This window comes from Anser anser, assembly GCF_964211835.1.
Source record: "Anser anser genome assembly, chromosome: 5".
In the NCBI taxonomy this organism is placed as follows: Eukaryota; Metazoa; Chordata; class Aves; order Anseriformes; family Anatidae; genus Anser; species Anser anser.
Genome location: NC_139725.1, coordinates 33425647 through 33453077, shown reverse-complemented (window position 1 = coordinate 33453077; position 27431 = coordinate 33425647). Strand labels below are relative to the sequence as shown.

Genomic DNA, 27431 nt, shown 5'->3' with positions numbered 1-27431 from the left:
AGTGCTCAGTCACATGCACATCCCACATATTAACATCCACAGTTAATATGATGTTGCACAGTTGAATCAAAATCTTTAGGGATCAGCTGTTTTTATCCTAACTCAAGAATAGCCCCTTGTGCTTAAATGAAAGCATTAATACCTACAGAATCTGAACCCTCTGGGAATAAGTGTTGGTGCAGCAGATGCAAATCAAGTGTCCCTTGGATGACTACTCCCTTAGGTACAGGGTTAGCAGAGAAATTTACCACTGGATCACCTTCCTACATAAGCCCTTCTCTTTATTAGCAGGTTTAGCAATATTTCTGCATTTTCAGACCTTGCACAGTCCCAGAACATTTGATGGAAGTGAAAGTCACAGCACCTTGAGCCCAGGATTAGGGCACTTCTAGGATCCATAGTTATAGATATAGCACCACAGCCTACTCGTTACTTAAGACACCCATATCAGCATCGCTTTGGTCAGCTCAAGCTAGTGCATCTGGTCCACAGACTTGGAACAAGAGAGGGGCACTGTGCCTAGGGAATGACCCTCATCCCCCGGTGCATAAAAACAGACATCTCATAAGTTCTGGGCTCTTTATGCATCCCCTTCCTTGTAACTTCAGAAAAAGGGGAGGAATTTGCCTTTTGAACTCTGTGCTGCATTAGCCAGAGGGGTTTCCAGTGTTCCTTTTCACTGAATTCATTTTGCTGCTCTAACATATTACCCTTTCCAGCTATCTGCTGTCTAGTCTTCTACCTGCCTGATTTACTTCTGATAGCAGCCTTTTTCCCTTTGTATGTGAACCAAGTGAGAGAATATGCCAACTGATCACCAGAAACAGTTTTTCAAGTAGCTAGGTGCCCAGCTGGGAGACTGATCAGCGAATTGTTTAATTTGTCTTCTTTCTTTCCTAAGAAATAAATTAGTATGGGGAATCTGCTGCTAAAAACTATGTATATATCCCCTCCATGAGCTCCTACTCCTACTTGCCAAGGCTTCTCTCCTTCCAGTTTGTTACTGGCTGTCATCCAGTATTTTCTCCCATAACCATTCATTGTTTTGCTGAATCTGGACAAACAGAAGAAAGAACTTGACTGAACTGATTTCCAGAGTGAACAAGGTGGCATCTTGGAGAGCTCCCTGGGAACATTACGGCAGGGGATTTTGAACTTAATGTGCAAGGCGTTTGGGCCTGAGTTCTACAGACAAAAACAAGTAGCCCATGGGAGCAGAAAGACTGGGAATAAACCTTGACTGTAAGTTTGGGGTCTTCTAAATAAAAGAGTGCAAGAGATGACTAGGAGAAGTAGGGAGCAGAAGGGCAGGGAGTTGAGTCAGGCTTTGTAAAAAGCCACAGAGACATAGCACCTTCTGGAAGAGAGGTTGAAGCAAGAAGCAGGGAGAAGGTCAGAGACAGAGATTAGGACTGGAAGTGTGAGACAGGTAAAACGTGTTCACAAATGACAGCTTGGGGGAGAAGGAAGAGAAACCAAGTGTTCAAAAACAAGGAAGAGTGCTGACTGAGTGCTAACAGAAGGTGAGACAGGGCAGAAGTAGCATGGCAAGAACAAGACAAGAGGCTTGGGATGCAACCAGGTGTCCTGGGAGTACAAAGGCCAGGGTTTCCTCACTTGGGTCAAATAGCTGCAACACTTTCCAGCAAGGAATGTAGAACTTAGTAGCATGGTTTGGTGGTGGACTTGTCACTACTAGTTTAAAGGTTGGACTAGATGATCCTAGAGGTCTTTTCCAACTGGAATGATTCTGTGATTCTATTTCTGTTAGAGATCAGCGCATCAAATGACAACTTACTATGGTTTTCAGTCACCTCTTTAGCCCAGGTAGCACAGGTCTGCTTGCTAGACTGAACTGTTCCAGCCTTACCCATAGCAATTACCACTGTTGTGTCACATGATAAATTACCCACTTCTTAAATTTGCTTGAAAATGGCATACAAGAAGGTTACACAAGGTGAAACAAGATTTAACTATTTGAAACAGACTGTCATAATACATGCACACATGATCTACCTAATTCTTCCATTTTGTCTGAGTGCTCAACTCTTTCAGACATAGCAGTATTTGAATTTCATTTTTTCTCATGGATTGCTGGCTAGTGCTCCCTAAAACCTATCCCTTCCATCCTGCCACAGAAGATCTGTTTCCCTGTAGAACTGAGGGCTGATACAGAAATCAGTCTTTGCAAACAAACGTAAGAGGCCATTTATCAGAGGAGGCAGAAGCTCTTTAACAACTCTGAAGAGCCCTTAAGACTCTGCTCTGGTTAGGTCCAGATGAAAATGCCTGAGGAAAAAAGCTATTCTGGACAAATTCACTGGTCAAACATTAAATACACAGAACTAAACATATGCTTACCCACAGGGCTCCAGACTGCCAGACAATAATATTAATTACATTGCCAGCTTGCAGACCTACCCTATTCCGATGGAATAATTCATGACAATGGTGCTTATGGTGAACACTTGGTAATGTAGAGACCAAAAGTAATAATGAAATTAAACTAGCAAAAGGGTAGAACAACATTCTCCCACCCTCTCTCCACTTTAGTGCTGCTTGGATCTGAATTATTATCACTCCCAGACCCAAATTCTTAGCCTTTTACAAAAAGATGTAGGGAACATTTGAAGTTATAAGCAATCCTTTCATACCTTCTAATCCATGAAGTTTTGAGACACTATTTTATTGCCAATATTAGATAGATCTTTTTCCATTTATAATATTCACTGCATACACTTTGAGATTGATTTTTTTTTTTGGTCTAAAGTGTCATGTGAGACAGGCCTTCTTGAGGAAGATGTAAAAATCAGATTGGAGCAATTTAAAAATCATTTGTACTGTGAAAAATAACCTGCTGCCAACATCACTTCATAGCTTGAAATTGACTGGCATGAAATGGAGAAGAAATGTATGATTAAAAATCGATTGGGCAGAAATTCTTGAAATCTTCAATATTTGACTTCATTTGATGTCGTGCTATATTTTTACATCCAAAACTGTGATACACACTCTTGTGGAAGTCTGATTTGGGCCACAGTCTTTTGCTGAGATTGTTTCATAAGTGATGTAGCAATGAATGATCTCCATTTCCTAGGTTGCACTGATATAGACCCGAGACTAGACAGCTGTACTGGCTGAACTAATTTTACCACAGTCATTTGTTTGAGTCATACGCCTGCTTTTACTGTAGGAGTACAGAGTGCAGTTTTCGCTAGTTTACCTGTTTCCCTAGTGGGAGCATTTTGCCTGCACAACTGTGTATTTTATCAGTCTGAGAAAGCACAACCTAAACATCATTTGAGACCGCATGGAAGTGCTGATCTAAGCTGTATGTGTCTATGAAGATATGTAAATATGACAGAAGACTTCCTCAGCAAGCAAAATTGCTACACTCCTCTAATTTTGTCATTAGAAATGGCCCTGGAAGAAGGCAAGAATGAAAGTCATACTTCTCAGTTAAGACACTAATAATTTACTAAACCCATAGGGATATCCCTGGGTGCTGCTGATGGTGTTCTTACCGGTTTTGAAGCACTGGCATTGGTAAAGTCACGAGAAACCAGTGATCACTCCAGCTCCCTGCTCTTTCCCACATTGGCAAGATTATTGGAGCTCCTTTTATCTCTTCCCTGACAGAGAAGGAGACAGTACCATTGTAGCTGCCAAAAACATGCACTGAGAACTGGATCTGTAATAGAGGAAGAACAGAAAAAGAATGATATCCTCTGATAAGAAGGGAGCAGTATTTATTACTCCCCTCCTTAGGGATTTGAGACACCAAACATTTGATCCTGAGTCAAACTGTTTAATAAGACACAGCAAGGCCACCAATGCTTTTGTGTGACTCATCACTGTTCCTGGTACAGAATTTTCTCAGTGGAGACCCTAACTGACATTCCTGTTGGGCAGCTGTTCTGCAAACGCTAATGTCTATATTAATGGCCTCAGACATCATCTGGGTGACTGTTACCTCCTTCAGGAGCAACAGGCAGTAGAGCAGAGGAACACAGGCTTAAACTCAAGAAATGCTCTATCATTAAATACTTCTTCTAGAGCTGGATTATTGCAGAAAAGAAATCCTAAACACATTCCTCCTCAGTATTCCCACTGGCCTAAAGTTTCCTGTCAAAGGTGTTGAAACAGTTTACTTCTTTTAAGGTTTTCCATTTTAATCACCCATGCTAACATGTTGCACTGATGTGGCTCAGTCCATACCCAGGCACTACTTGGCACAAAACCACTGTAAAGGGAGCGATGCCCTGCCTCAAATGCTCAGGAAATGAGCAATTAGGCTGCCTCCACAGACAGAAAACTCTAGTCTATATACTTGCTCCAAGTCACAGACACCATCTGAACCATAGCGCCCATATGGCAGGTAAGCAACTTGGTCACCAGGTCGAAGAGTATTTTAAGCAGAACTCTTTCTCTCTGTGAGGCAGCCACTGCCATTTTGCTGCAGATCAAGAGAGAACTGCCATTTCCACTGCTGCTGTGAGCACTCAGCTGCTGAGAACACCAGCAAGAGAGGGAGCATATGCATGCATGTACACAACCAAGAGAAGTTCCTTGCTCCTGAAATGTGCATTCAAATCTTTGTCAATGAAAGAAAGAACGGTTCTGGATCTCCTGTATGACACCCATAACCGACAGTAACTGCTCCTGGTTGTGTAAACCTAGCTCCAAGCACATTTTATTTTGTTGGAACTACCCAGCAAACTTGACCTGAATTTATAAACAAATATAAATGCTGAAGCTACATTTTTGGCACCTGCACTGTTTTTCTGTTGCCAGCTCTAATTAGGAGGCATCAAAGCTTTCTGTTTTCCCCTAGCACGGCTGGACTCCAACTCAAACTTGCAACTTAATTTTCCTAAGTGTTATGAGTTCAGTATTATTTAATATTTTTAATTACAGCATCTTGAAGCTCTCCTTATACTTCGTAGGGATCTGGGCTGAAGGCAGGATACGTGATTTTATACATGCCAGGTTGCCTTCATGTTCTGAAATTTCTGAAGAACATGAACAGAAGTTTATTGGCTCCATCTATTCCTGGAAGGTCTAATGCCCCGCAAACTGCATGCTCCTATTCTCAGGGAAGCTGTCAAGTTTGTTAATTCCTAGCAAAGTGGTACAGAATTTAAAAAGTCTCATCAGCATGTATACTGAATGGCTCAACACACTCAGATAGTGAACTCCCTCTCCTATAAACCAAAGACACCCCACACAATTCAGGTGCTGGGTTCACTTCAGAGGAATGGTCAGTACAACCAAGCAAGGGAGTTTTCCATATCTAGGAGTTGATTTGACAATCCTGCTTTTACTTACTGGGAATGCCCCTCATGTCTCTTTTCTGGTGTTCTACAAGTAGTGAGCTAGGCAGTAGAGTCTGCTCTTCTGCTTTCCAGTGTTTTAGACATTGGGCAGAGGCACAGGGAGAACAGGCATATTACACAAACAGTGTGCAGCCTGAGGACTACCTACACAGAAGTGCTTAGACAGAGCAATATACCTGGTAATCTTCAGTGGCAATACTTGCTGGTAAACTGGTACTGTAAGCCTTGGCCATACCACTTGTGTGATTGCTCTCTGCTCGCAGATGGAGGAAGTGTCCTTTGAACAGAAAAGTGAATTAGAAAAAAAAAGAAAAAAGACAATGTTTTGCTTTATAAAAAGACAGCATAAAACCCTCTTGAAAAACTAACATCATTGTGCTGAAGCACAGTGTAAGTAGGAGAGCATGGTAGAAACATGTCTTGAGAGCACATTTATTACCATGAGATACAATGAACATTCACTGTAGATTTCAGCAGCACAAAAAGAAACTTCCCAAACCCTTCCCTGGAACATGAGTGCATAAACCTCAGAAACCACTCAAGTACATTCCCATACAAGGGTTCTGAGCAATCTACACTGTGCTCTTTGATCAACCATTATTCTTACACCATTTTCATCAATGACTTGCTGAGACAAACTGTGCACTGGAATTGCTTAGTTGTGGTCTTTGTTCATAGGAACAGTTTAAACAAGCCCTCAAGAGACAAACAGGACAATCATATGGATGCCCTTCACTTTGACAGGGAAATGTAAACGAAAAACTCAGCTATGCTGAACACTTGTGACTTCAAACCTGAACATGTGAGAGTCTGGCCTCCATCCTTATTTAGCAAGCTGATGGTTCTGGGAATATATATATATATTTATTTTTTTCCCTGTGGTATTCTACAGCATAGAATATGTATTATCACTTGGTCTTGGGATAGATTTACATGTGATGCTCCTTCTAACCTACTGCCAGAATCCGACAAGAGTCTCCAGAAGATTTGTGTTTCTACAAGTTGCTTAGTTCTCTTCATCAATTTTTACTTTGTGATGCAGCAGCTATCATGTTGCTGCTGAAGTACACTGCAATTGCATAGCTCATAAGAGCATGGAGAGAAGAGGTATATATGGAGAAGAGTAAAATCATCATGTAATTCTTTTTAAAGGTGAAGACAAATCCTAGACTCCTACAGATTCATATTAGCTTTGCTGCAGAACATTTCATATTAAGTTCTGAATGATCAAAAATTAATTTTAGCTACATTTAAAATTAGTCTAGATAATACCGATGCTAAATCTGATTCAGAAAGGGGTGGTGCAAAAAGTTTTAAACTAATCAAAAAAACACCTAAGTTGAAGACTGTTGTACACATGCACGCACACATACACACACAGGCATACTGAGAGAGAACTATGAGGAACCTACCTTCAGTGGTTTGCAAGGTAGACCCTACAAATGAATGACCTTGAATCATTTCAGTAAAGCCCCTAATAGACCAAGGAGATGCTGCAGTTTCATTCAGTGTCCAGCCACATGGACCCTCTTCAAAAGAGCAATGTGAGCCCTCTGGGAGACTATCTACAATGGAGAACAAGAAAAACTAGGAAAACAGGAGAAACCTGATTATGGAAAAAGACAAACTGCAACAAAAGTCAAAATTCATTATGGTTCTCCAAGCTACCCCATTTATGCCACCGTGTTTTTCAATGTTAAAATATTAATAGGTCTCAGTTGTTTATTTCCACAGACACCATCAGGAAGTCAACACTTTTTGTTACTGGAGATATTTGACACTTTACAGCTCTGTCCTGCTCTAGATACTATGGAAAACAGCAGCTCCTGCAATCTAGAATGGCAAATCACTCCATAAATATTTAAAGACTCTGCTGTATACGAAATCGCAGACATTACAAGGGTTTCTGTGTTCAGTGAAAGGTGGCCAATCAGTAGATTATTCTAGATCTCTGCCACCATACTTGCAAAAAAGCTAAATGATGTTTCTTAGCATTACATGTACTTATACTTAGTCAGGGGATTTTTTTGTAGTGATATGCAAGATGAGCTCTGAATGGGGATCTGGGAGGGGCATATTTATGACTGATTGTGTTGGTGATTGGCATGAGAATAACGATCAGTGCCTTCCTGATTGGGGAGGTTTCCTCAAAGGGAGGTTCAGACCTCGGGTCCATAAGGAATTTCTCACCCAGCTGCAGATATTTAAATAAGATTTACAAATATGAAAGGCAGGTCGCTGAACTAGTTACTGCGATATTAAATAAAAATAAATAAATAAAATTTATCCTATATGGAGTAATTTTTTTTAATAGAAATCTAACATCAAATTAATGAAAATAGGCTAAATTATTTCAGGAGGAAAAGTACTGAATTAAGGTAGAGATGGAATCAATTTAACATATTGTTCTAAATTGTTTGTTCTAATGGGATGAAGGTTCCCATGAAGTGCCATGCCACATACTCACCACACCTCACTCCTTCCACTTCTTTGGCAGGGCAATCACTGATGAATTCACAGATTTGTAGGTGGCTAACACAGCCTCCATGAAGGCAAGGGAAAGCTGAACCTTTGTCATATATAGAAAGATCTTGATTTTCTTTATCTAAAGGAAAAAGGAGAATGAAACTCAGAGATGAGCTGGAAGAATGTATATGTTCCTTCATATGTATCAGCCTTCACATGTATGAGCTCAGAAAGTGTCCTCTGGGTGATAAAAAAAATACTTACCTGATGAGGTAAGTATCATGAGATTCCCAGATTGTCTCGGCTCTCACGGAGACCAAATTCATCGTTCTTTTTTCTTTCATGCACACACTGTCTTTTGCTGTGTTTGTGCTATCTTCAGATAATCAAATTTTTATTTTACTTTTACTAAGGATCCTGCATCTTCCTACCATAGTATGTTCCTTGGTTCTGCACATGTGACTGCGCATCTATCAGACAGCTTTGGCAGGCTGCATGACACTCTGCTGCTGGAGGTAGTGATACCCGCTTAGCTCCGGTCCTGATGGACACATTGTTATGCCCTGTTGAGAGTCAGGCTTAACTAATATTTGTGCTGCTTGCACATTTCTGCACTGGCTTTGTGGCATCCAGCCTGGCAGTCCGGCTCAGTGTGTAGGACCTTTACTCATGCACTTTAACTAGCCTAGTCAACTACGCTCCAGGAGTGTTTAACTGACTGCACAGGTACCCAGCAACTGGTTTAAATACAATTTTTAAGTCAGATACTTCCTGAAATCATGACTCAGTGTAGCCGGCCTGTCCTGTGGATGTGCGTGCGCACAGATCAGTTGTGGACCTGCAGGCATGTGCTGGTCTCTTCTGCACCTGCTCCTGTTTAGCAGAGCTCTGCGCAGAAGTTCTGCCAGGATTGTTACTGCTCTGGAAATAATGCAAAACTTAGAGAACCAATCCTAGAAGGTAGAGAGAAGGACACCTGAAACAGTATTTCTTCATGGCACTGTGTTGTGCTGGGTACGTGCCAGCTTATTTAGGGACTGTTTGGAGGTTAAGCATAGTGCTTCAGGCTGTATGCATCCCCTCAAAAACTCCACGACTGTCAAAAACATTGCATTAAAATTTACAATTTGTTAAATCAAAAGATCGACTGCAGTAAAATTAAATCTCTCTTATGCTCAAAACCAGTCTCATGATATATAATGAAACAGCTCTGTGAAACCAGTATTCTCCTTTAACAATTGAAGCTTTTTAGATTTCACATTTACATTCAAAGATATTTCTACAGTGTCTGCAAAACAGAAGCAATAGCATTATATTAATGGATGAAAACCAGGAAGTGGAGATGATTACGTCTCCAACCTGCAAGCTGCCTGCACCAACAGACTTCCAAGAAGCCTAAATGACATTAGCAGGGTTCTGCGCAGGTACTGAGGATCATTTGCATGACATTGGCAACAGAATTGAAAATACCAGGTAAAACTGAGCATTTCTGAGCTGAGCACTTGGTATTTTGGAGAAAATAATTACATTCTAATTATTTTCATTTTGGACAGAAGTTCTCAGCCTGGCAGTAGCAAACAGATGCCACAGACTGCAGATCAATGTTTCTTTTCTTTATAAACTTGGAAGATGAAGCCCCAGTATGGAAAAGCCTTCAGTGACACAGGATACTATTACAACTACTATTTAAGGGAGAAAAATAGTAAATACCAAAATAATCTAGGCAGATATTTTCTCCATCCCTGTTGCTGGATATCGCATGAACCCTGTTACTTTCTCATACAAATATCATGCAAAGCAAACCTGAAAAGCAGTTCTACGATTTTGGACTTCAACTCTTCCTTCTGAGCACATGTACACGTGTGTACACACATAAAACACATGCAAATATAACTCTTGACAGGTAAGCACTGCCAGATACTCTAGATGTGACTCAGTTTTCACATATATCCTATCTGACCGACTCTGCTCACGCTGATCAGTTTCGCTGAGTATGCTGCTCTCTCTTCTCATTGCATTTGGTTATTCCAAACCTGACTGCATCGCAACATACCATGAAAGCAGTTTCTGAGTTGCAAGGAGCCCACTGCCAGCAGTCCGACCTCTTGTGCTCCACAGTTTGAATACAGCAAGGTGATTTTAAAAGGTCTTTCTATACGGCCAACCTGGGCCATCACGGATTTCCATTTCATCCTAGAATACAACAAAGAGCTATCAGATCTACACAGAGCATGCTGGAGTCCATCTAGCATAGATTCTATGCTGTACCAAATACAAGCAATGGTATTCAGATGGGAAAGGATCAATAAACAAACAGGTGTTCATTTAAAACAATTGATACTCAGCCTAAGAAGCTCATATTCAGTTATCCTGGCCTCATATCCTATTGTTGCAATTTGCATTTCCCCACAGAACAAATGCTGTAACTCCTAGACAGCAAAGGTTTCTCAACTGTAGTGCCCTTGTGGCAGTTCAGAAAAAGATTGTGCCACATACTCTAATTTTAAGGATGGTTGTTAGACATTGAAAGCTAGACAGAGACACCTAATGAGAATTTTCGAAGTACCTCACTCAAATCAGTTTGACAGGAGTCAGGGTACCCAGGTGTCAATAAAATAAAAATAAAAAAAATACAAGATTCCTAACATTTTTTTAAACAAACAAACAAAGAAACAAACAAAACAATCAAACAAAAAACAACAAAGCAACAAAGAAAACCACCCTGCCCTTCCACTTCGTGGTAGCAGGAAAATAAAACACATTTAAAACACTTTTGTAAAGAGGTTGTAAAAGGATAGGAACAGAGGAATCCCTGCTATGAGCTCTCTTCTGAAAAGAGTACCGGACAGATACATTTATCTATAACCCACATGCTGCTGATGTTGCTGCTGGCACCCTGGATGAGTGTCACTAAGGCAGTGCCAGCAGGGTGAGAAGGAGGCACCGCTAGCTGGAAGGAGTCCCCCCCCCAGTGTCAAGATATGTTACTAAGTATGTTGCTCTGCTCCTGGTATTATTTTTTCATTTAGGAAATGCTTTCAGCTGCCATGGAATGATCATCTGCCCTCACCCCGTACCAGAAACAGATTAGAAGGCAACTTCTGGACGACAACAACCAGATATCTACTGGACACAATGTGAAAATCGCAGACCACCTGATTGACAACTTGCACAAAAAATTAAAGCAACTTAAATTATTTTTCACCTTCTTCACTTTTGCTTGTAACTGCTTAGTCACCTTAATCAGTCATTCCATCACAACCAGCTATACACCCTTCTTCTGGGGAGAATTCCTTACTCCCCCTTCTATGGCCACCCCTTATGTTCCACTATCACTCTTGTACACACACATAAAAACCCACAGATACCCTAAAGTCAACTGAGGCTGAGCTCCTCTTATCAAGGTGACCCTGTTTTTTCCTGTTTCCTGTCCCATCATATCATATTCGTTAGTTCAATATAATTTAATTCAGCTTCAGAAACTTCCAGTCCTGAACCACAACTGCATTATCTCTACTACCCAGCAAAGGAGAATGACTTTTTTTTTTTTTTTTCATTTTGCATTACAGTACATCTTTAGGAATACCCAGCACTGAGACACAAAAATATATCCCCCCTGCCGTGCTGTGGCACAACATCCAAGAGCATTCAGCACTGACCCAGAACCGTATCATTTCTGCTCCACAACAAAGCTTTGTTCATCACACCATTGCATCCACTTTGCCACAGAAATCAATGGGCCTTAAACAAATTGGTTAAACAAGCCACTGAAGATAAGGACAGTTTCTAAATCTTTTGAATCTACTTATTAAGCATGCTAGGCCTTTTAAGCACTGAGGCATCGTTCTACTACTGCCACTAAGCTCCAACCCCGCTGAGACACCACTGTAGCACCAACGTTATTGCACCCTTGAGTTCAGGAACCCATAGCACCCAGCCTCTGATTCATAACCAGTGTTACGTTTATTGGTAACAACTACAGAGATTACTACCCCACAGCTGAAGACAACAACTTCTTTAGCTGCTACACTTAATCGTACATGGTTTATGGGCCACATACATGGCCCATGGGATCTTGCACATGGGATCTTGCACATGGGCCACATGGGATCTTGCAATTTATACCCTGGTATATCAAAATAAAGTAAACCCACTGATGATCTAAGTCAATAAAGCAATCTCTGAAATGTTACACCTGAGACATATGAACCGTCCATTCTGCCATCTTAGCTAGGAGAACTGTAGCCTCTGGTAGAGGAGCAAGGCCAGTATCTTAAACCACTACTTGTGTGAAATGGCAGCAGCTTTGAGTCAGAACCCTAAGGTCCCATGAAACATTCCAGTTCTGCACGGAAAGATCTCTAGTACTGAAATTCTGAAATTTTACTCTGTTTATACTGCCATTGGAAAAGCTTTAAAGCATCCAGAGACCACAAAAAATGACAAGTAGCTTTCCATCACCCAGAACACTGAGGTCTTGTCATCATCAAGGAATCCCCCCCAGAAAAATCCTCCACCTCAAGATACAACTGCAGCAAGATTTCTAATATTGTAAATAATTACACCCTCTTTGCTCTGTCCCAGTATCCAAACAGGGGCTAGTCAGAGCCAACTTAATTTTCTTAATGGAATCAGGAACAAAGCCCATTGTAGATCTAGCAGAAGATGGATCATTGCAGCAGGGTTTCAGATAAGCCAAGCTTGGCAATATCTTTACTATTGATTTTATGTCAAGCCAGATCTCAACTAACAAGGTAATATTACTCTTCTAAATACAGATGTTAAAACTGCTCTGCATGTATAGAAGGGTTGTCAGAGTCTGACATTATTTTGAGAAATTTGCATAGATAAAACGTTTGGAGTTGCAAGCAACCTGATGCTTAAGGCAAGAGGATTCAAGATTCACCCTGCAAACCTATAATTTCAATGTTTGATTTTCACTAGCCTCTATGTCCTCTGCTAAACAAGTCTTTCCCCATCCTCACCAATCTTTTCTGTGCCATGACTTTCCATCTCCAACATAGGTAACTGACCATGCATTTTAAGACTGCTTTAATATTAAGAACAACAATTTCTTAAAAGTGACAAATTCAAAAAGCCTAATAGGAAAGCTGAAACCTTTTCTGAACTGGGGGTTTCACTACACAAGTTATTGCAGAAAGGTATTCCAACTGCTTCAAGGCTCAGCCAGTGAACACGTAAATTAGAAGCTTTACTTTGCTTTTCCACATATAGCTCAAAAATCTTCACAAACATCCATTTTGTGAAAAAAAAAAAATAAATCCAGTCATTGTATGCAAAAATAAATAGATGAGAGAAGAGTAAACATCTGCAACTCCTGCTCTTACCAACCATCTAGAGGGTCAAGATCTTTCTTACTTGGCCCAGTATATTTTGGGGTGCACTTTCAACACAAGCATGAAGGGCAGTATATCATAGTCCCAGGTCAATGTTCAAAATCAGTCATATATAGCAGCTGGGCAGTCTCTCCTTTTGTAGCTGCATTTTTAAATTTAAATGGCTGTGCTTGTTGTCAGTATGTATTAGGCATTTTCTGAGGATGCTTACCAGACTATTCCCTTTCAAAGGCTTATGTAGTTGGACACCTAACTAATACCAAATGACCTTAGGTGTTTCTAGACATTCAGATCAGCTTTATGGCAATTCTTCTATTGATGAGAGCACAAGTTAAATAGCTTTTGTCAATGATAATATCCAGATTAGTAGAATGGAAGTCTCAGAGATGGTAAGTTTCTACAAGTGTCTCAGAAGCTGGCAGGGCATTTCAGCACCACCACCCCAAAAAAAACCAGGTGGCATTGGGGGAACACAGGACAAACTAAGTAATAATCCTTTTGTGTGGTTGGCTAACTGACAACCCACTTGTGCATGTGGTTTTGAACTTGTTTTTTGGTCTACCAAGACTACCATGGCCATTGCTTTATAATTCAGATTCAGAAAGAAAAGAGAACAAAATAAACCTGGCTTATTGATCACACTCTACCATGAAAAGGGAAAAGATTATCCCTGCCCCAAATAATTCTTTTTTATTTTCATTAATGTTTGAGTATTTAGAGCTGAAAGAAACAAGCTTCTTATTAAAACAATTTTGGCTGACAACACTGAAATAATTGCGGTCAAATACAAAAACAAGGATGTGAAACCATTCAAAACAAAACCACACAGGACTCAGAAGAATTTTCAGCTGTGACTAGTTTTTGGCTCTGCATGATAAAAAGGGAAAAAGTGGGATAAGCAAAGTAGTCAGAAAGACATTAACTGTGATCTGAACAGGCACCACAGCCATAACCATAACAAAGTGAAGACAGCTTTGAGCCAAGTGCCAGATGAAGAAGGCTTGGACCTGCAAGCAAAAATACAGACTCTTGATGTTTGATCTCCATTGAGATCATGAGAAACATAATTTTATACATATTTCTGTAAATATATAGAATTCCAAACACCTCACTTCCCCAGTAGTTCTCCCTTTAACAGAGTAACTGAGAATACCCATGTGGTATAGGTGTGATATATAATAAATAATATGAGCTTGTCCTACTTGTCCAGAGGAGTTGGTACCTGAATTTCTGGTTTTTTTTTCTTTCACTACAGTACATTTGTGAAAAAAAATGAGTGGCAGTGTCAACACAACAGATTTATTGATAAAACCTAGCAATTAGTAAGGTGGACAGGAGAGCAAATTTTTCTCATGAGTGACATATCTCTTAAGCTTTTGAGAACTGTGTAGCTGATGAACCCTGAAGTAGGAAACACAACCAACAGATTTCTGGAACCAGAAAGAGGACAGTTCACTGAAGTGAGCTGGTGCAACTGGAATTCATAACGAAGTGTAGCTTGATCTGGGAAATGAGGTGACAGAAGGGACTGGAGCAGGATTTTCTGGAGTGCCTGATTGTCTGAAAAAGTGCCACCTATTTCTTTTTTCTATTTCTACATTTCTACTCCGATTTCAAGATAGTATCTCGGTAGTAATTAACAATTAAAATACATACTACACATAGGCATCTATCTCAAGATCATTTCCTCATTGACCTCCTTGTTCTGCTCCAAATTGTGCAGCTGTTATTGGATAACACACAAAAGCTTGTAGAACTTCCACTCCCTCTGGAAAGTGGGAATGCTTCGGGATGGTCTCTGTTCTTAACAACCAATACTGTTAAAATCTTAATCACAGAAACAATGTAAGAACCAGCCCAAACACTGTGTAGAAATAAATTTTGTTCTGCCTGCACACAGATTTTTCTGGAATTGTGCAGAGATTTTAAAGAGCTGCCCCATAAAGAAGGGGTAAAAGAAGGATATTTGTCCTAAAATAGTTCCTAATAGCTCTATTCTGTCTTTGTTCCTTCCCCTTCTTTCTATCTTTGTTTAAAACAGTACTCAGTCACCTTCCACCTCTGAATTCTTGAAACTGAAGCCACTGGATTTACCAGTGCTTCATTTCCACCCACTAGGAAAAATAATACCAATGGTCATATCGACTTCTAGCAAAGCTAACTCCATTCTAGTATGTCCAAATGTCATCATTTAGACAGATGATAATTTTATGCAAATTTGTTTTGTTGTGCCCAAATAAGCTCTTTAATAACGTCTATGATTCATTCCAGAGACGCTGCAATGACTGTGATCAAAGCCTGCTCTGGGCAGCTAGGTACATCAGAAGGGTATTTTATGAGTTAATATGGGAGAACTGTGGTTGCATTTGCTTAGGCAAGTACAGGCTTGTCAAATATTTAAAGCAGAAAGGACAGTTATAGGTGAAAAAGGACGTTAGAAACTGATCCCAGAAAATGTAACAGATTCCTTGTGAAACAGGTAAAAAGAAGGGGAAGGAGTAGCCAGGAAGGAAGTGAGCAATAGCTAAAAGTAGGAGCGAGAGAGGGATCTGAGAGAGAGTAAGTTTTTTTAGTCAAACTCTGCGTTCTTCAGCTGACCAGAAGTCTTGGCTGCAGATCTCCATGGCAGCCTGGGGAGTGCCAAAGAATTCAAAGAAAACAAGAACTGGGATCTATTGCTTAAGTTCTCTATGGGAGTCAGTCAGGTGATGGAAATAAAGAGCTCTGTTGTGTGCCTGACCCAGGTTCTCACAAGGCAGATTGCAGCAAAGGAAAAAACAAGCACATGGAAAATGGCAAAATCAGATGCCACGTGGACTTTTCTCCTTTTCCTGTTGTGATTCATTCCCTTTACCCATTTCTCCTCCTTACTGCATTCTGCTACATTCAGGAATTAAAAAAATAAAATTTGGGGAAGATCAAAGAGTAGAAAACACAGGACAAGATCCAGGGTTGCTGATTTTTATTTTTTTTTTTGTTTGTTTTCACCTCTTCTCACCTCTAACCTTTGCTTTTCACCTCTCTGGACTTTACAGATGAAGCAAAAGAGGATGCTCCTGAGCTTACCAGACAGAAGGACAGACATTACAAAAGAGACAGAGTTAGGCCTACCTCAAAATGTGACCCTTAAGCTCCCAAAGACAGGACCTCTTGAATACTTAGAGATATCAGTCACTTTGCCAAGGCAGCTGTTGGACTGAGTGCACTTTAAATCCATAGTCCCAGCATCAGTGCAAGAGCCTACCACTCTTGACTCTTCTTATTGCAAGGGAGGAAGAATGACTTCTCATCAGGAGTGTTCTTTGCAAAAGCGACACACAAAACCTGGGTCTATTACAGACATCCTGTCAGGAAGCTGCACACTTCAGTCCTAACAATTCTTCTATTTTCTGCTCTAACAGAAGTAATGATCTCAAGAAGGAAGAAGACATTGATAAACAGTGGCCTGGAGGGACTCCATCCTACCCTGCAATTCAAAGTCTAAACAGCTGCAAATTAATTATCTTACCCGGCATCCTCCTCATGACCAACTCTCAGAGAAATTATTATATTTCTGTTTGTGTCCACATATCTGATTTCAGCTGTGAACCTCTGGAGGAGAGGAACAGCATCCTGTGAATATATGGCCAGTTCCAGCAAGCAAGAGTCCACGCTCCCAGGCAGGATGGGGCTATGTAGGCTGAACTCACATCTATCTGGTAGCCTACTGGTGTTCAGGAGGAAAATGTCCCCTGTGAGGAAAAAAAACAAAAGAAAAGAGACACACAGTGTGGATGGAAGAGCAATAATAATAAGCAAATGGATAATGAGTTTGAGGAAAGAAGTCACAAGAAGGAAGCAGAGGACTATGCATAAAAAAAGAAAATAACAGAAAGAAGAGAAGACTGAAGTAAAAGTGAGGGAAATACGTAAAGAAGTGACAGAATGAATGAGAAGAGAAGAAACCAAACAAAGCAGAGTGAAGACATCCAACAAAACAAAAGCCAAAGACTTTGCAAGTCAGACAGCAATCATGAGGAACCAGCCCTGGCTTGTAAAGGATTGAGTTTCCTGAGAAAACTCCAGTCTCTAAGCAAAAGTAGCTTATGCTAAAACAGGGAGACACAAAGGGAGTATATAAAGGGCCTGGCTGCATACAGGGTACATGTGTATACAACCCAAGCAGTACACATACAGGTAATATTCATGATATGGCTCTTAGTGACTGATTCTCTTGGGCACAGACAATGCACCTACGAGCTGCAAACCAGAAGCAGCATATGGCAGTATTTTTAGTGATGTGTAAGCAAGGTTTCAGCCTGACAACTCCAGTTGCTGCTGCCCACAGCTATTACTGGTGCTGGGAGAAAGCAGGTGTCCAGTCGGGGGGGGGCGGGAATTGTAACTCTGCCTACCTTCAACATCTCCACGGGAGGAACTGTTTTCCAGAAGCAGCTGCTGCCTGTCCTGAGACACCAGGACACCAACCGAAGATAACACCCAGTCTGGTTTTCCAAAACTGTCTGTTGACGTCACCCATGAGCAGCTTGAGCCGATGATACAAGAGATTTCTGTTATGAGAAACAAAAGCTTTCATTGAGGCTTTTCCCATTTAAAAAGGCAGGGCTTATGTGGGGACATGAATGAGCAGATATACAGTGTATGAGGGCTCTCTGTCCCAAGAAATGGAAGAACTGAAGGGAAGAAAGAAGTTTACCTTGTGCAGTAAAAACAGTTTCCGCAGTGGGCAGGTGAAGGAACATGACTGAGAGAAAAACAACTCTGCAAAATCTTGGCAGCTGTAAATCAGCATCTTCCTACCAGTATCAAGAGTGAATTTACATTAGTGGATGGTCTGCCCACATGTACATAAAATCCTGAATGGGAATAACAACTAGTGCAGCAGGGATACTGAAAATGTATGGATTTAGCATTTTGGCAGAGAGGAACAAAGAAAACTCTAGGGTCTCAAGCAAAATAGCTGAGCAATGAAAGCTTTATTTTTTTTCCTTTTTTTTTTTTCCTAGCAGTTTTGCTTTCCTCCAGCAGGATAGATGCCCTCCTAACAAACTCCAGAGCCCATTTGCAGCACTGAGAACACTAGATCATCCTAGCCAGAATTTTTCATAATCAGCATATTATAAACCAGACAAGTAATTCACTGTTCTCTCATCAATCTAATATAAGCTCCCCGAAGGGATGTTAGCTGCACAAAGCTCTCCCGCACAGATTGGAGCTGAATAGATATGGTAAGCTGATATTAACTTGCATTATATTTATTTTCAGTACTAATAATAATGTCACAGTAATAATTTGAGGACCCCCAGGCCATATGAGAAACAGTAAGAGTGTAAACATTCATATTTGGGATCCTGACATTCAGAGAGTATTCAGACCTTGCACACATAAATGACACAACCTTATCCCTTCGGTAGCCCTACTCCTGGGGAGAAGAAAAGACAGGTATTAAAAACAGAATTAAGGTCAGGTATATAACAAGAACTGGTTGTTGCACAGGCAACACAAGGGGGCCAGAAATAAAAAAAAAAAAAAAAAAGCCTCCAGAAGATTGGCTTTACTCTAACTAAACTTTCAGGAAAAAAAAAAAAAAAGTGAAATGGAAGCTGCCACAGGGGAAAAGGCACCTTTTGATTGCAACAGACAAAGTAGACAAGTTTTCCTAATTTTTAAAGTTACCTATAACTATGTTTTTATGCACACCACCCAGTGTGCATACGAGAAACATGGGAGTTATGGTTGCATATCACTGGGGCTTGGAACAGGCTGTGATCTCCCACCTGAACACACACATTCTCTTCCAGTTCCTCTGCATGGTCCCCAGCCCTGTCTCAACAGCTCACTGCTGGAGGTTATTGCCTTTCTCAACCTACCAGCTGGGACAATCACCTGAAGAGCTTCTCAGCCCACCCCACCAAATCCATACAGCTTAGCAAAGGTCTACAGCATGGTTCAGCCCATCATTTTTAAATGCAAACCACAAGAAGCTGAAGTAGCAAATTGTGCCTGTGCATACGTGTGTGCAGCGTTTACTTCCAGCAGGGCACAGGAAGGAGGACACCAGCCACTCTCCCGGCTTTGGTGGATCTAGAGAAAGATGTCTGTGCGCACTCTCAGGCTATGGTGTGATGATCCATTAAAATACCTTTAGGGATCTCAATAGCAGATCAGAAACTCTGTGCTTGTTTGAGACAAAGAGAGATTTGCTATATTGTTTATATTTATTAAAGTTTGACAGGTTAGCTCAGTACCCACAGAGTTATTGGCAGTAGTAGTAATATTTTTATCAGTTAAAATCTGATTGGTCAAAAAACTCAGAAAACAATTTGTCTCTCACCAGCATGACAGTGCAAGAGAGCGATATGGGAGCCTGGAAAAGAAAAAAAATTATTTGTATATATATTTAACATATATTTAATTTATTATTGAAACTAATATTTATGACAAAGTAATCTTAACAGTATCCCCACTTGCAGTAGGAAGGACTGTACCAATGCAGACTTAATCCTTAGAATGTGCCTCACATAACAAAGCAGTATACAGCTCAAGTAAGTAAACACAACATTCTCCTTCAAAAACAACTCTGGACTGTATAATGCCTCTGCCACAACCCTATGGCCTGAGAGGATCTGAATGCCCACATAAGAAGAGTTTGAAATAAATCAGGGAAGTTGTTGATATCTGCTGAAAATGGCCTCTGAATTTTTGGCAATAGACCGCATGCATTGCATTGCAATGAAAAGATCTATCACCAAGAAGCTAATGTTCAGCATAAATCACAGTGCAAAAGAACTGGGTACACTCACGTGACCGCAGCATAAGAGAATACCAGAAGCTGCAACCTCTAATGCTACTGTGCACCACCTTTCAGATGTCTCGTATCCAACTTTGCTTAGCACCTGTGAAAGTGGGGAACTCCAAATGCAGGACCCCAGAAAAGCAAGCTGTGACAGAAATGAGAAGGAAAAATTTAAGACAGAAATATATCTGTATTACTACAATCAGCCAAGAAGATATTTTCAGGTATTACAAGTGTGATCTGAAAAAGCTTAAATTGAAGAAATCTCATGAACAATCATAGAGAATGTCAGGAAGGTGGTTCACACTTTAAAGAATTAATTAGCATCTAGAACATTGTGGACCTGGTAAGAACAAGCTGTCCATGAGCCAACAATGCACCCTTGTGACTCAAGAAGGCCAACAAACAGCCTTCTGGGCTGCATTAGGAAAAGCATTGCCAGCAGATTGAGGGAGGTGATCCTTCTTCTGAACTCAGCACTGATGAGGCCACATCCGAAGTGCGTTGTCCAGCTCTAGGCTACACTGCCCAAGAAAGATAAAGATTTGCTCGAACAAGTCCAGCATAGGCCCACAAAGATGACTGAGGGACTGAAGTATATGTGAGGAGAGGCTGACTGAGCTGGAGCTGTTCAGCCTGGAGAAGAGAAGGCTCGGGGACTTTATCAATGTGCATAAACACCTGATAGGAGTGAACGAAGAGGAAGCCAGACACTTCTCAGTACTACCCAATGACAGGACAACAGGCTATAAGCACAAATTAAAAATCAGGAAACTGAATTGGAACACAAGAAAACGTAGTTTTGCATTCTCCATCTGCAGACATACTCAGAACACAACTGGAAGTAGTCATGGGCAACCTGCTGAAGGTGACCCTGCTTGAGCGGCAGGCAGGTTGGACCAGATGATCTGAAGATGTCCCTTCCAACTGAAATGATTCTGTGATTATTTCCCTAAATGGAAAGGTGTCACTTCAATCCCCACATTTCCAGACCACAGATGGCAACTGGCTCCTTCCCCTTGGGTGTTTATGAAGTGTGGCATTTGCTCAATTTATCCCAACAACACAGTAAGATCAAATTCATCCCACAAGCATTTTGTCCAGCTCAGTGGACTTTTAAAATACATAGAAAAAGAAAATTCTAGTTGAAAAAAAATACTTAATTCTGTATCAGTAAAGCTACTTTGGTCTACAGTTGCTAGACACCAGCTCCACTAATTAGAATTGTTTAAAGAACTCCCAAACCCAAATGTGGTGGATTTCACTGTGCTGATGGAGAAGATATTATTATTATTATTAATTTTTAATAAGGAAGTGAGGGATTCCTTTAAGGTTACACTGGACTTTGAGTTATTGGCCCATTTCCAGTCAGAAGCCCAGTGGCACAGCTTTCTGGTGAAGGGTCCTTGTGACTGCCAGCATCTTGCGCTTTCAGAAGTAGAAACAAGGAGGATGTGAGGAACAGGATTTGTGGTACCTGGTTTAGAAGGCTGATGCAATGACACCATGCTATTTCTTATCAGGGAGAGCTTCTGAGGTGGATTTGGTGAAGAAGAGCTTTCTTCATGTGATCCAGCACAGAAGACAACAACTATAACAAAACAAAAACAACAAGGGAGAGTTGGATGTTTTTACACAAAACTATGCTCCCATACCTTTAAACCTAAACATGTATTCAACAGATTTATTTACCTTACTATAATGGGGCTCTGTTAAATATACAGTATCTATATTTAATCTTTACAACTCTTTATCCACCCTTGTTTTTATCAGTATATAACCCCTAAAGACACACTGTATTCCAGCAGCACCTGTGTCGTAACAACAGTACATCTGAACGGCAAGCACACAGTTGCTTGCCAATGACTACACCCTTTATTCTGGAAATGCATGCACAGGAGAAATACAGAACTTTGGAGCTATCTGCTTGCATAGAGAGAAGATGTTCTAACTTAATACTTCTTCCACTGTCATGGAGAAATACCCTTTGAAGTTCACAGTCCAAGACTTATTGCTCTAATGCAATGGAAGAAGAATTCAACTGTAAAATACATGCTATCTACAGAATATGTGACTCAGATTTAGCAGCAGTCTTCTGGCAGGACCTGCGTAAGTGCTCTCATCTTCAGCACACAAGAGCAATGCCACATCTGAAACTAACACTGATGAAACCTTTGCATCACTGATACTTTCAGAAAACAGATTTCTTCCTTACTGCCACACATGAAGACTGTAATTTTCAAAGGAAACAGATAACTTCCTGGTATCTGGTATCTAGTAATATGTAGTCTCTTCAACACCCTTTAATTCACCTGTACTGTTCTATCTCAAGGATAACCCTCTGTCATATGCCTAAGAAGCACTGATAACTGTGACATTGGATCATATTTGTAACACCAATACATATGTATTTGTGCATTTTTATTCAGATCAAATCATGGAGTCATATTGTAAAGTCTGGTTGTGCTGGAAAAAAAAAAAACACAAAATCTCATATTATATAAAAGGCCATAGAAATTTTTTTCTACATCATTCTTGCTATGATTTAATGGGAATATTAAATCCAGCATGCTAAGATTAGCTAGTTTTAAACAGAGATGTTCTTCTGGATCACATTTATGTTGTTCAAGGAAAACCAGATCTACCAAAATTATTATTCACTGCAGTACTTCCAACAATTAAATATTCAGTACCTTCTGACTTCTCTTTGGAATAATTCATACCACAATGGCATGTTTTTTTATTTGAACCTGTGCATATGAAAATGCATACACACCCATCTAAACATGTAGTAATCTTTATTTAAAATTCTTCCCAGTCTTTTCTTTTCCGGAAATTATAATCAGGTTGTCCAAAATAAAAATATTTGTTTTCAAAAGGTGTTCAAAGAGAGGGAAATGCAAAATGAGTTGCCTTCAAACCTCAGCCATGTGGGTTATGAATTCAGCAATATAAAAATGTGAAATCATGTCAGAGGAGACAGGAATCCTACTCACAGGAATTGCAGTTGAGACAAGGATGTATATCATACCACTGACAACAGCTAAGCTATTCTAAACAGAAACAGTTTGTACAGTAGTATTATGAAAATGTACAGAAGGATCTGGAAAAAGAAAAAAAATCTTGAACACTTGTTCAATTTTCCCAAACTTATCACTGCTTTTAGGTTTTCAGCAATACCTGGTCTGATTGTAAACTGCTACACAACTATTTTCATTGTCATAAATATGACAACATGCATCACATGGTGAATAAAATACTATGAAATGTTTCATACCATGAGAATACCGTGTTGTTCCGTCTTTTCTTACAGTACTAAAGGACACCCATCAGTCTCCACGTGCTACCAAGCAAATGGTAACTGTAAAGCAGAAAAGCTATCAAACCGCAGGTACAGACACCTGCTGTACTTGATGATAGACCTGTGGTCTCCACAGACCAATTGTCAAACACTATAATTATTCCTGCCTTTGTGTTCAAAATATGTAGGGACATTAATGTTTGAAAAGCCGATTCTGTACTGTATATAAAGCACTGAAACTGGTTTGTTACGTAAGGTTCAATAATGGGAAGAAATTCACTAAATGAATGTGAATTCTTACTTGGTGCTTAGCTGGCCAAAGTCTGTGAAGGCTTGCTTTATGAAAAGCAATGGCGGAATCTCTTCATAAAGCTATTAAAAAATACCCATGCTATGCCAAAAATCAATCACATATTGCAAACAAATCTATTTCACCAAATGAAAAGAAATTTTGCTGTGGAAAGAGAACAAGACCTTTCATCAACTTGAGTCTCCTCCTCCCAAATTATGTTGTGTCTTTGGAGATGTGGTTTAGTTCTGTACCTTTAGAGTTTTGTTTAAGTACTGCTGTAGCTTCAGTATTTACTTTCCTCAGAGTTTTCTGTAAAGTCTGTTCCACCACTCACATTCCAAGATGCTCATGTATCTTGGAAATAACCTGAACATCATGGGACTCACAAAACATAGTAAAGTCATAGCAGATGTTCTGCTAGAGACAGTCCTCGTAATAAAACTTAACCAAAACATTTGACTTGCACTACTCCCTCTCAATCACATAAACACCTTTGGGTTTTTCCTCTTCTTTCTCATCAGCAATCAGGCGTTCCAGTGGCAGACTACCAGGAACAGAGGCCTAAGCTACTTGAAACATGAATTTACTGCTTTAGCATGAAAAATAAATAAATAAATTCAATTAATGTTGGTAATAGCTAGGACACACAAGGTACAAAAGGTTTTTGTACAGTTGAGATAAGTGTCTATCAAGTTTGCTCGTCTGGTATTAAGATACATTAAAACTTGAGTACTGCTTTGTCACAAAGAGCACTGCATGAAACTTGGTTTGTTAAATACATTACTCACGATGCAGACTCTCAGGAACATCCTATTAGAGGCTGGCAAAACCCAAAAGAGTTCATTCAAGTACCTGTTAACAATCCCATTCACCAACTCTGGGATAATGCCACTTACTGCACTGGGCATATGAGAGCAAGGAAAGGCAGTCATTACAGCTGAGTTCATGGAGAGACAAAATATGCATGGACAGAAGACCCCAGACCCAGTGATAGGCAAAGAATTCTTTCGTATTCACCCACAGAAATGCGCATCCATCCATTTATTTTCTCACAGAAAAGGGTTTCTGGCCAATAATGAGCTGAAGAGGGCTCACAGCATGATGAATACATGCATGAGATCTGGATAGTAGTTTTGTAACATTCCAGCCTAAACCCTTACTTTACATATCAATTACTTTCATGCTCATTCAGCCTCTCTGATTAAACTGAAGATCTAGCACATACAGTCACTTACAGAAACTTTTCTACACTGTTCTTTGAAACTAGGAGCTCCAGAGGTGCTTTCAATAACCTCACATCATATCCTCCCATAAATGTTTGTACGCAATTCGTATGTAACATGAATGCCACCATTAAACAAATAAAAAAGACCATCCTGTAATAACTACTTGATTTCTCTGTCTTCATCAGTAGAAGGCAATAATTTAAGTGAAGTGAAATAAAAGACGGAGAGGAAATCTGTGGTTACAGGTTAAGTCTGCCATTAAGGAACATTAAAGTATCAAGAAGAACCAGTAAATATAATGATATTCAACTGTCACAGCAAAAATATGGGATCTTTTAACAGCACAGCACAAATCCATTGCTTTTTTCTCTAATAGAACACAGTAAGACCAGAAGCCTCAAGCACTCAGAAGGTAATTCCATTTCTTTCACTCCCTCACTGAAAAAGCATTCAGACACCTGCAGGGCTGAAATTTTTCCTGAATCCTGATGCTGCTTTGCAGAAGAAAAGAAAATTACAGAAAATACTTATAGAACTAATGATGGGAAACCAATTCCAGATCACCCAAGCTGTCTTCTTGCCAAAACAGGAACTTCCTTTAGAGCATTTTCTAGCATTTTGTGCTTTGCAATATCAAAATAGCAACTCAATATTTCTCACTTATTCTTTTAGAAGACAAACTAACTTACAGACTAATAGATCTGACTGTCAGGAACTCAGACTAGACAAAAAGAAGACTCTTAGTCTACAACCTATCCTAGTATTTTTCAATTACTCCTAAACCTTCCACTTTCAATTCAGTAAATAATCTCCCTCCTTCATGAGTATTTACAGCTTTAAGTTGTTAACCTTTCACCTTGAAAATGTCACTGGGATCTCCGGCGGCCTGCTGTTAAACTTTCTTATTGTTTGCTCATTAATTGGTCCCTGTGTCGCTCGCTTACTGCATTGCTCTTTTTGTACTCTGTCCAGATACATTGCTGGTACTGATCAAAAAGGGGAGCAATGTGACAAAATACGGTTTTACCAAAGCTTATCATATGAGGCAATAGCTTAGGATCTCAGAATCCTCTCCAGTTTTTAAGGATTCTTGCTCAAAGGCAGACATCAGTGCACACTCATGCCATGCAAAGCAGAATGGCCATTCTGCTCCCTCCTGAGATCTCCCTGTTCTGTGCTACAATCACATCAGTCATTTTGGAAAAAATACTTTCTCTTAATTGATCATCCATCATGACATTAAGTGTTTCCCTGGCATATTTTCTTCCAGAAAAGGCATTCTCACCCTCTCTATCTTCATTCTTTCCCTTTTAGATAGATGCTTTTACTGTGCTGGGGAGCTAAGGACTCTGCCTTATCACTTCATATCTTAATTTTTATGTTATGATTATAAATACAGTTTTCACATTGTCTTCTGACTCACTGCTAGAAGTGTTAATTAGCACACAGCCCAGAACTGACCCTTACAAGCAGAGTTAATTGGCATTTATTCCTATTTATACTTTCATTTTAAAACTACATATACCAGCCCAGGTATGCACAGAGGTACTACCAAGTGTTACCAATTTAAGTATTTGATTGAAATTGGAATGTCCTATATCCACATTGCGACTTCTGTCAAACTTGTAAACTCATTAAAAAATGACACTGCAACAAAAAGTCTTACCAAATAAGCTGCTTTGATTGACAAGCAATTATAAACCCTTTTTCAGTTCTTTGATCCTATATCAAGTGTTCTGATATTTTTTCTTAGACTGATGTTAAGGAAGCAATCTTCATACTATCAAGTCTTATTCACACTAGTAGAGTATATGTAATTAAATACAGCCATCCAGCATATTTCATTTACCCTTATTAAATACTAATGCGACATTAACTTTCTTCCAGTTCTCTGGAATTTCTTCAGTATCTTAACACTTACTGAAAAATTCAACACTGATTGCTTTTAAAAATCTTAACTAATTCTTTCAAAATCTTGAACACAAGCTGTCTTGACCAGTTGTTTCACAAACTGAACATTTTAACAACTGCTTTTCCACAAATCTGTGTTGTTATGGAAACACCTGCATCATTGCTATGGGATGATGAAGCATCAATTGCTGTTTTTTTCCTAGACAATAAATATTTGTTGAACTCTTTTTGTCTCTGCTATTGACAATCCTACCTCACACGTCTATGACTGATTAATATAATTGCTAAGATGTTTATTCTATGAATGCACTTGAAAAACTTCCTTAAACTTCCTAACTCTGCTGCTAGTTCCTTCTAATGCTAAACTGTCTACTTTCCAAATTTCTTTTACTGCAAACAATATAGCAACATAGTTTTGTTTTGTTTTTGTTATGTTGTTTGGTGTGGTTTTTTTCCTCTTCAATTTTATACCAGCTCTATACCCCCTTCATCTGTGGATTTGCAGCTTTCTAGCTGTTTACACTTACAACCCAATTCTTTTCGATATTTTTCTGTCTACCGTCTTTCTTTCAACTGAGTTAGCATGGCATTGCTTTAAACTTTGGAAGATTTGCATCTTCTGGAAGTATCCAGATACAGCAGCTCAACAGTTATTTAGGCAACAAAGTTCATTTATTTGAATACCTGGGTCCAACCACATATCAGACTGCTTCAGATTTTATTCTGTTTCCAAAGAAGTGTGTATT

The 27431-nt window shown here is 39.8% G+C and overlaps 1 protein-coding gene across 1 annotated transcript in view; it reads right to left on the bottom strand.

Moving 5' to 3' along the window:
• LTK (leukocyte receptor tyrosine kinase) overlaps positions 1–27431 on the bottom strand; it is a 96286-nt gene that overhangs the window by 34294 nt on the left and 34561 nt on the right. The window contains exons 2-9 of the mRNA XM_083840266.1: positions 21433–21546; positions 17554–17709; positions 16668–16890; positions 9856–9995; positions 7804–7941; positions 6749–6901; positions 5513–5613; positions 3525–3691 (exon numbers count right to left, since the gene is read on the bottom strand). Of these exons, the coding sequence (XP_083696392.1) occupies positions 3525–3691; positions 5513–5613; positions 6749–6901; positions 7804–7941; positions 9856–9995; positions 16668–16890; positions 17554–17709; positions 21433–21546 (1192 nt within the window). The remainder of the gene's footprint in view (positions 1–3524; positions 3692–5512; positions 5614–6748; positions 6902–7803; positions 7942–9855; positions 9996–16667; positions 16891–17553; positions 17710–21432; positions 21547–27431) is intronic.